General features: G+C 40.0%; 1 protein-coding gene across 2 annotated transcripts; it reads right to left on the bottom strand.

Moving 5' to 3' along the window:
* Nucleotides 1–244: 244 nt before the first annotated feature.
* Nucleotides 245–7,835, bottom strand: LOC119882442 (dual specificity protein phosphatase 3-like). Of its 2 annotated transcripts, XM_038692489.1 has the most exons (4): nucleotides 7,501–7,835; nucleotides 4,398–4,630; nucleotides 3,134–3,163; nucleotides 245–2,341 (listed from the first exon to the last, which is right to left on the bottom strand). In XM_038692489.1, exons 1-4 carry the CDS (start codon nucleotides 7,674–7,676, stop codon nucleotides 2,145–2,147), a joined length of 636 nt encoding a protein of 211 aa, XP_038548417.1. In that variant the 5' UTR covers nucleotides 7,677–7,835; the 3' UTR covers nucleotides 245–2,144. The 2 variants fall into 2 exon arrangements, with proteins under 2 accessions (XP_038548417.1, XP_038548424.1); XM_038692496.1 differs by lacking the exon at nucleotides 3,134–3,163 and having other exon boundaries at nucleotides 7,501–7,833.
* Between the last annotated feature and the right edge of the window lie 2,483 nt (nucleotides 7,836–10,318).

A 10,318-nucleotide genomic window follows, 5' to 3' on the forward strand; every position in this document is an offset into this window, starting at 1 on the left:
TGTCAACAATTTGTAGGATACATAAAATGATGACATTAAATTCTAGCCATCTGTTTTTGTACCCAGTCAGCCTGAAAACATTAAACCCATTTTTCTCAACTTAAGGTTTTCTGACAGATCTCTGCCTTTGTATGTTAGTATAGTATTAAGTGTTACATCTTCAGACTTACAGAAGTAAGTCAGACAGGACGACAAGAAAGCAGCCTCAGTCAACAATCCACTTAGTCACACCAGTAATCAATACTTTGAAAATCAGCGTTGTAATTTTCAGTTTATTACTGATTGTATGAAAAGAGAGCAACAACAATCACAAGTGTCATTAGATAAAGTGCACTTCATGTAAGCAGTGTCATAATCTGAGACATAACCAATTACATCACATCCTACTCAGTAATGCATAGTGATTTACAAGACACACCCTTAATAATGTACATTGTGACAAATAATATGCACTCTATGACTCAGTCAATGTACATAGCTACAATAACAAAGCAATATAAACAGCGCTGTGGCTAACATGTATATTACAAAGCATGCTGTTGTATACTATAAAATGTATACACACAAATGTGCAAAGGTGTTGACTGAGAAGTTATCCAATAATGTTCAAGTTACAGACATCTCACATTCTGGCAGTGTTTAAATTACAATCAGAGACTTTAGCGGCTTTGTTCTACTCACTGGAGCATTTGGCTTAAAGTCATAGGTCACCTGACATGTGACATGGCATGTTTCTAACTGTCAAGAGTTGCCTGATGTAAGAATGTGGGACAAATCATCTCTCAAAGTTGGCAAGAAAGGAATAGTTTGACATTTTGGGAAATACACTTATTAGCTTTCTTGCCGAGAGTTAGATGAGAAGATTGATACCATTCTCAAATCTGTACGCTAAATATGAAGCTACAGCCAGTAGCCAGTCAGCTTAGCTGAGCACAAATACTTGAAACAGCCTAGCCTGGGTAGCTGTAGTCTTGCACCTGTAAAGCTTAATAATTCACATGTTATATCCTGTCTGTTTACACTTACGCATGGTAAAACAAAACGTGGTGGTTTTCTCGGGGGCGGGGGGTTACAGACGTTACTGTGCCAGGCCAACAAACAGTCCAGCATATTTCAGTTTTCGGATGGTTAAACAAGATATAACATGTTAATTGCTCCCTTTATAGGTGCATTTAGACAGAGCCGATTAGCTGTTTCTACCGTTTTCCACCTGTTGTCATTATTTTGCAGTATGAAATAGTGTCAACAATTCCTATAAAGCACCATAACAGCAAGACACATTTTTGACTGAGACTAATTCTGAGGCTTTTAGACTTGAGTGCAATATACAGTAAGTCAAAGATTGTGCAGTTTTCTAAAACATACTAGGCATTATGGACAAAAACTAATTTTGTATGATGCTACTACCCTGATAATCTTATTCAATATGAAAAATCACAGTGTCCTCTTGAAATCCCCTCTGGGAGCGACTGGGACTGAGAGATTTGGCAGTGTTTGCAGGAGTGAGAAGACAAAGGGCACGATGCCAGGAGGGAGGAAGAGAGATGGACAGGGGGGACAGAAGGCTGGATGAGAAAAGGCGGTGGCAGTATCACATCAGTTACACCATTTTTTTTCACCAGTTCCCACAGTGAAGTTTAAATGTGTATTAACATTCCCTTTATACTTTGATATTGTTCTCTGGAATAGTGAGCAGCATGAAAACACACCAAACTATACAGAACACAAAAAATATGCTTACTGATTATTATTCAGTGTCACTTAGACCTGCAGGTAAATCAAATTTTCAGAATATAGGGGAGCGTATGCAAACACACTTAGTGAATGCAGTGCACCTCGATTTACACATTACATTGTACGATCAGCAAATGGTATCACCAGCGTTACTCTGAGCACACACACGTTAAAATACTGTTTGTACATACTTTAAGTGTAAGAGGTACTATCTTGTACTATACATACACTCAGTGCTGTCAGCCTTAGTCTTACAGAAAACATTTTCCACTATCCTCACTTCCAGAACTTTCCCTCACAGATCTGAGGCTCGTTAAAGCTATAAAACTAGTGAAAGAAAGTGAAGTGCAATGAAGCATACTTTTGTTCTTTCTTTACAGTCTGTCTGCTCCCTTGTCTGCCTCATTTGCTTACTTTCCCTCAGCAGCCAGCCTCTGGTTTAGCCGACAGAGCTGGCGAAGGAAGCCATCATTGGGTCCGATCTCTCTTTTCCGACGCACCATGGCCAGCGCGGTGTGGACGTCCATGTTTTGGCGAAGCATCAGGTAGGCTATGACTAAGGTGGGCGAGCGGCTGTAGCCTTCCCTGCAGTGAACATACACTTTACCTGCGGAAGAAAAGAAGAGTAACTGTTCAAGTTTGACCAAACTCACAACAGAGCATGTGAGTCCTTGGAGTTCAAAGCTGCATTCATTCGTTTTTTGGGATTACAGTATAGCGGGAAAAGGTATAGAATAAACACATAGTCATATTGTCACCTTGTAAAGTTGGTATGGCTAACAAACCAGTGTCTATTTACAGATTCAGCAGACATGGAGAATATTATTATTATTATTTGGGTGAAGTCGAACATTCACTCTCCTGTCAGATAAGTTTCCACGTAGCACAGTTTCCAACTCTGGCTCTTTAGTTGCTAAATGCTCCACATTTACCAGCTAGTTAGTTGTAGTGTAAGCTGCTAGCTGCAGCTGGAAAAAAAGTTGTTAAGAGTACATTTTGAGGTATGAAAAACCTAAACAATGAACTACATCAGAGTAAATTGTACTCAAGCGATACTTATGTGTGGTCTGAGTGAACCCTCTCACATTACACACAGTCGTGTGACCGGTTGTTTATATAACATTGATTAGTGAAGCTTTAATATTGACCTTCAATTACAGCCCCCCATCAGGGACTGTATAGTATGCCTTTTTCACTTTGCAAGTGGGTCAAACACATCCACCAGCAGAAGTCAAAAAGTCAGTAAATTACTTTGCGTTGACAACTGACTTTTTGGAGAGTTCACTATTTCAGTGTGAACATGTGACATACTCCAGGGCTGCCAACTTTTCAATTTAGTCTGGAGTGAGATTCTGTGATGGAGATCAGTTCATTTTATGCCGTCTGTGTCATATCTCACCGCAGGGGTCGGGGTCATCACTCTTTAGTCCTGCATGCCACAGCCACATGTTTGTGTAAGAAGAAAAGCCAAGTCAATAATCATGGTCAGATCAGTGTGATCAGGATACTCGACAACCTCCAGACATGATAGCCTTAATTTTGGGGGGAGTCTTCCCCCCACAATCTATGTGTCAAAACCAGAGACTGTATTTCTTTTAATTCTAGAGAATGTATGGAATATTATAGGTTAGTACATAATTAGTAAGAGCATAGATTTTCCTTTAGCAATGGAGTAGCCACTTATTTAGAGGGGAGGTCTTTTAGCATTGAACACTCAATTTCCTGCATTCTGGTGAAAATTTTCATGATTTAGTTTTCGCTCCCCTTTGTGTTCCTCTTTAAATGTGGCATTTTTTCACCTCAAGGATAAATTTATTTATTTTAATTCAGTTAGAGACTCCTGGACTGAATATTCAAAACGTTTTGCATCTATCCAGCATATCTATGTAATCTCACATCTCCAGAAATATTTTTATAATAACGTCATCATTTAATCATAATTCACAATATATATACTATAATATTCTGCTGTTCATTACTTGCTCTGCTGATAGGATAGAATCCCTGACAAACAGACATAGAACCAGTTTGGGACTGTATCTGAGACCTGTGAAAAACGAAACTAACTGAAAACACTTCTCGTTAACTTCAGCAGCTCTGTGCAGTTCACATTCCCAACAGAGCAAGGCTGTGCTTCAGATTCTACATTTTTATATTGCAAAACTCTACCAGCTACATTACCCGATCACGAACTGTCACTCACTGCGCGAGAGCAGGTTCGCTTAATTCCTGCCACAGCATCCGCCGATGTCGCATCAGCTGGTTGGAGTAAAATCACGCAGAGTCGACGCAATCAGTTATGGGCAAAATTCGTTTTTCCAGTGCGTGAGAAAATTGATGTATGGCGTGAGGGTGTGTGAAAAGTGTCAATTGCATGAGTCTCACGCTCAGTGCGTGAGAGTTGGCAGCTCTGTACTCAAAAGTTACATTTACTTAAAATACAGGTACAGTACAGTATCATTCTTCTATATTTTGGTATAAGTGGTATTCAACATAATAAAAACAGTGTGAGTTTAAAAAAAAATAGCTTTTATTAGTAGTGTCATCATCGGATCAATTAAGGAATACGAGAAAAGCAGTCAGATCTGCACAGATCCACATTTTACACAGAAAAACAAACACCATTTCAGATTCAGTTCACCTCAGCTCTGTTATCCTCTGACCTTTTCCATTTTTGTATGCCAGCGCCTTCTCGATGAAGTCTGCTGCCTCTTCAAAGTAAACACTGATGTCAAAGTGGTCGGTGTCGCTGGCTGGCACGCCATGGTAGATGACCCCCGTGCCGGCGTAGAACTCAGCGTTGGTGTTGACGTGCATGAAGGAGTTTCCCTCCGCAGCATTCAGGATGTGTGTGATGCCCTGGCGCTTAAGACGCATCACGTTCATAGCCACAAACCTGCATCAGATGGGTAAGCAAAACAATTTATAACACATCCATCCATCCATCTTCATCAGCTTATCGGGTCAGGTCGCTGGAAATTATAGAGCTTATTCACACATACTACTAATGCTGAGTGTGTTTAGCATCGTGTCCAAGGTGGGTTAAAATCAAGGGCAACTGGACTTGGTTGAACATACATGAAGACATTTTCCTCTCATCAAATAGGCTTCTTCAGTTTAGTGGATAACTATGATCTGGATTACTGACAATCTTCACAGACAGGGTCAGTTTTCGTGTGGGTTTCAATTAGACTTAACCTTTCATTCTCCCTTATCCTTCTTCTATCATACAAATGCACTGCTGTACCAAAGAGAGATCTGCTGCTTTCCACTGTGAACCTCTGAGACTGCTGTACCACTTGGCTCCTCCTGTCCTTTAGATGTAGAGAGCTAAAAATAGAGTCGATGCACACTGGTGCTAATACTGAAAGCTATGTCACGCCTCCACAGTCTACCAGTGGAACCAGGACAGATACATCAAAACAAAAAAACACCCGCTCTGAGAGAGAACGATGCGTGGGCGGATGCTCTCTTCACTAGGCTTCACAGAGATGTGTCGGTGCAGTTGTGTGTTCCAGACTATATTTGCGAGGGCGTCTGGTCTAATAACAGACACAGATAAGTGTTTCTGCTCCGTCCATTATGACTCCTATAGGAAGGCAAGCGGAATAAAGGAGACCCTATAGGGGTTTTCTCTCCCGAACTACACTGCGATGACTCACAAGTCTCTCCTCCTAATAACTCAGTTAGGAAAGGCTGTGTTTTCAAGCTTCTTCAAGAGTTATAATTCCAGCAGCCAGTGAGCTTAGCTTAGAATATTGAAGTGGAATTATTTTCTATTAATCATAGAATTCATTATTGAAAAATAAGAGGTCTTGTTAATCAGCATTTGATATATAAGAGAAATTCAACCAAATTCAACCATCAGACAGTGTGTTACAGTGCAGACTGCAACATACAGCCATAATATCCACGGTTATTTTAGCCAGTAACATTTTAGTTTTAGATTGAATATTTATCAATTAATGAAATAGAAAGATACATTGGGTTATGCTGCAGATTTCAGAACGTGACTGGTGTTTAAGGGAGAGTGGGGTACAGTTTGTTAGAAGTGACATGATTTAACTGTATAATATTCTCTATGGAGAATGAGATGGGAGAAACGAGTTAACATTGATAAAATACGATGGTGACTTATTCACCACCCTACCAAAACTCACAAGGGGGAGCACTTATATCATTCCAATGCGGCCACTCTGACAAGGCTGCCTGCAGATCAGCCTTGTGAGTGCAGCTGATCAATCAGTCTATCAATAATTACAACAAGGCTTTAATCTTTTGGATGATTACTAAATAATATGTCTTTTGATTGACTGCAATGAAGATTTTACTTTTCACTAAAATGTGGACTGATTCACATGTACTCTGTATTGGTTCTACATTAAACTTTTATTGCATGGATCTCTATTGGACCAAAGTGTTTTATTGAATGAATATTTAAAGAGTTCGAGAGGACCAGCAAACATCTGGCCCAGCTGGGGGAAAATAGAAACAGCAAGAAATTGCTCGCTTGGAACTGTCTGAGGTAAAATAAATCTGCATACCAGCACCTTTCATGCTCACAAATGAATATGTTAAATCTTGTCTGTTTAACATGTATAAAAAGTGTAGAAGTGTAAAAACAACAAGTTGAGCTAAGCTAAGTTAATCAGCTGCTGGTTCCAGTCTCTTATTTATCGGTGTTGTTACCTTTAGACAGAGCCAGGCTAACTGTTTACCCTCTATTTTGAGTCTATCTGCAAATTTACAGAGACATGAGAGTGGTGATCTTCTCAGCTAACTCACAGCACATTTCCTAAAATGATTAACTATTATTTTAACACATGATGAGTAGTTAACAAGGTAAGTCTCACAATAGAAAGATAAAAAATTGAAATATAATGCATGTGGTGTGTGTGTGTGTGTGTGTGTGTGTGTGTGTGTGTGTGTGTGTGTGTGTGTGTGTGTGTGTGTCTCACCTAATGTTGACAGTGATACAGGGAGAGGTCAGTAATTGCAGAGATTGAAATATTGGGCACTCTGGGGTGTTTTAGTCAACAGGGGACTGACTGTTAAGCTCACAAGTTATTTTACATATTCTCCATTCCTGCAACCTCTGACGCTGTTTGCCTTTTTATAACATTCCTCTACCTCTTCAAAATTTAAACAAGCTTCTGTCTGAAACAACCCTCATGGCTCCAGTTGTGTAATGCCTTCACGGTCAGTGAGCAGACACTCACTCTCAGGCAGGAAAACCTAGCCTACATATTTTTAATATAACCTAAATGAAACACACAAGTGGTTAATTATGGTAACATTAGATCCTAATGACCTTATGGGATGTCATGGCATTAATTTTAATAGCCTACTTCTAGATAATTCTAGAGCACATGTAGGACCCTATAATAGGCTCCTTGTAAAAAGTCACAATGCGTTAATTTGTGCTTTAATGATTTTAAAGGTGATCTCTTGCTGCAGGTTAGTCGACGTTATCGTCTTTTGTGGTAGGCTATATTATAATAATGATCCTATTGGAACACATGATTTTGCTTCAATCGTCGTAAAATATGTAACACCACATTAATAGAATACAGGCTAATAAGATAATTAGAGGAATAAGGGGTGATGAAATTGGGATTGACTGTTTTTAATTGCGGTCGAAGGAAAACAAGGTACAGAATCTATGGGGATTGTTTATGCAGACATGTTCACTCTAATGTTACCAATAACATCTCTTTGTGTAGAGAAAAAAAGAGTGTTATCAAAATGATCCCAACAATGACTCACGCATTGCCGACGTAGATCCTCGGGTAAACCTCATGGAAGTGTTTAGTCGGCCAGCTGTAAAAGCCGCTGTCGTCCGTCAGCAGATCGTTGAGTTGCTGGAGAGTCACCTCGAAGCTCGACATGTCGAGTCGGTTCGGAGCCTCTGTCTGTGCCTGTTGGCTGTGTTTATTCTTCATAGCCTACCTGAAGACCGAAGCGACACCTTCAGCAGGCGCACACAGAAAGGAGACGGCGGGGTGAATGTGGCAGACAGGTGTCGGTTTACCAGTCTGATGAAGTGTGAACGCTGCTCAGCTGTGCCTGCACCGCCGCCGCGGCTCAACACTGAGGGCTGCTCAGTGTTGTGGAAATAAACCACAGTATGCAGGGGCGGTCTGGGCTTTTTGGTGGACCTGGGTCAGGTTTGGTTTCAGAAGTGCGTGTGTGTGTGTGTGTGTGTGTGTGTGTGTGTGTGTGTGTGTGTGTGTGTGTGTGTGTGTGCACCCCTGGGATCTTTCTAGGGTGACCAGATGAGAATGGGCGAAATTCGGGACAGTAATTAAAATTAGAAGAATAAATAGTTTTCACCATAATTCCATCCATAAGTAACAATGAACGAACGTATGACTATTTGGGTCATGGGTTTCATACACTTTCTGTAATAAAACATCTAAAAGCAAATATCCTATCTGATAAGCGTGTCTGGGACAAAATCTTATCAAATGGAGATCTGTGGTCTAATTTGTGTTAGCTGTGTCATTTGGGCTGATAAAGTATCCAATAGTAAACTATATATACTTGTACAGAAAAGTTTAGATAGAGAAGAGTTCAGTTGTGTCTCGGAAGCAGAAGTTGCAATGGATAGTCTTACAACTCATGAGAGGCAATGTCGCTACCGCCACCTGCTGGTGTAGCTAATAAACTGCTCTCACATTTACAGATCTCTGTTTACAGATCTCTGTGGTACAGAGTGGACAAAATCCCACAAATGCGTAAAAAGAAGTCACAAATGTAACGTGACCTGCAAATTGACAGGAAATGATCCGCAAATGCGTAAATAACACTTTGTATGTGAAATTAAAATATGTGTGTACAGAGTAAATTGTACATATTTGCTAATTGCACTGTATTTTTGTGGATATGATTTTACACAACACAAATGTAAAAATACATGTTTTGGGTAGTGAGATATTTGTGTAAGTTTCTTTTACAGATATCCACAGTGCACATTGGACTAAATTCCACAAATGTGTAAAATAGAAGTTACAAATGAACCACAAATTGACAGAAAGCAATTTGCAAAAACTGTTTTGTGTGTAGAAGTCACTCTGTATTTTTGTGGATATCATTTTACGCATCACAAATGTAAAAATACACATTTGTAGAGAGTGAAATATTTGCGCATCATAGTACACATTTGTGGATTGTTTTCTGTGGGTTACAAATAAGAGTAAAGTCCAATAAAATCTTCCATAGACATAACGGCATTGGTGCGTCTGTGTGTGCGCGAGTGAGAGAGAGCGCTCTTTCTATTTATTCTATTCTTATCTATTCTAGCTAGGCTAAGTAAATGGATATTAGCCTACTATAACTGTGTTTTTAACTTTGTTATGGCTAGGCTAGCAGACCCAAGTGCAGGACTAAGAAAGGGAGGAGTTAGATAAAAGAGGAATATTTATTGCAGGTTAAAAGGATCAGATAGCCTATTGAGCAGGTGAAGAGCAAGGCAGAGTCTAAATGGATGCGTGCCGAACCGTGTTGGTGGCTGCTGTGCAGGCGGGAACCGTAGCTGAGTGTCCAGAGTGAGAGAATGTGATAGGAGCAGGTCCAGAGCAGAATCCGGGAATAGTTTAGCTGAGCGGGGGTCCAGACGGAGAGCGGTATTTCCGATAGCAGAACTAAATCTAACACGTTATTATGAAAAACTCACTTTGAACTTTTATCATAACGACCAAATGCTCTTCTTATACAATCAGACTAATGTAATTATTTAAATGTGTTCATTATGTTGTTTGTTTCTAGCCTACAGTTTACTGATTAATTTTAAAATGTAGGAAATTTGACTCTTTTGATCTGTGATGAAATTAAGCAATTGTAAAATTAATAAACACCATAACTTCCACACTACTGCTGTCATCACTCAGTTTAAAGTGCTCCCACACAGCTGAGGGCTTCATTTGGTTTTCCCTTTGATGTTAACTGGTGCATTACTTTCACTGCTGTCGGCGGAGGTCAGGCGCGCGAAAAAAATCTCAATAATCGAATCTCAAAATTGAAATTCGAATGTGTACCCAACGGTCGAATATTCGGGTCCAGCCCTAGTATTAATATCATAAAATTTTGTATAATGCATGAAAAGCAAAAAAATAAAAATTGACAGAATTAAGTTAAGTCTGATCTGGCCACATCGGCATATGATTAGATTATCCGGTGTTGTTGTTTGGACTAGCTAACCTGTAACATTACCACCGGGGCTCCCACTCCCCACTCGGCTGCTTTCTCTACCTGCTTGGCTCAACACCAGCGCCGGCAACAATGTGGATCAACAGGATGTTTGTGTGGTTTGTGCTCTCCTGGACTGCCCTGTCTTTCATGCTAGCTCCAACAACAGAGATACTCCAATACACAGCGACTGAACTCCTGCAGCTATGCTTCCACCTGTCTGGAGATGTTTTGCTCCATACTAAAACAACATCATACTACTTCTTCCTTTGCTCATGTCATAATTCCACTAGAGGACTTTGTCCTATGTTGTTTTGTGGCATTTGTTGTAACACCTGGTTTTGTTGGAAGACAGTCTTGCTGGCATGCAAAAAAACTGGTACAGAGAATTTTTCTG

Source organism: Micropterus salmoides, unplaced genomic scaffold (genome assembly GCF_014851395.1).
Source record: "Micropterus salmoides isolate LMB-PRFRI ecotype aquatic unplaced genomic scaffold, ASM1485139v1 Ms_hic_scaffold_10, whole genome shotgun sequence".
Taxonomy (NCBI): domain Eukaryota; kingdom Metazoa; phylum Chordata; class Actinopteri; order Centrarchiformes; family Centrarchidae; genus Micropterus; species Micropterus salmoides.

What these genes read in the sequence shown, in the direction of transcription:
- LOC119882442 (XM_038692489.1), bottom strand. Translation starts at nt 7,676, where the DNA reads ATGAAGAATAAACACAGCCAACAGGCACAGACAGAGGCTCCGAACCGA. An exon ending in AGGATCTACGTCGGCAATGC is followed by an intron (nt 4,631 to 7,500) that starts GTGAGTCATTGT and finishes CATCTGATGCAG; the next exon opens with GTTTGTGGCTATGAACGTGA. An exon ending in GGCATACAAAAATGGAAAAG is followed by an intron (nt 3,164 to 4,397) that starts GTCAGAGGATAA and finishes TGTGGCATGCAG; the next exon opens with GACTAAAGAGTGATGACCCC.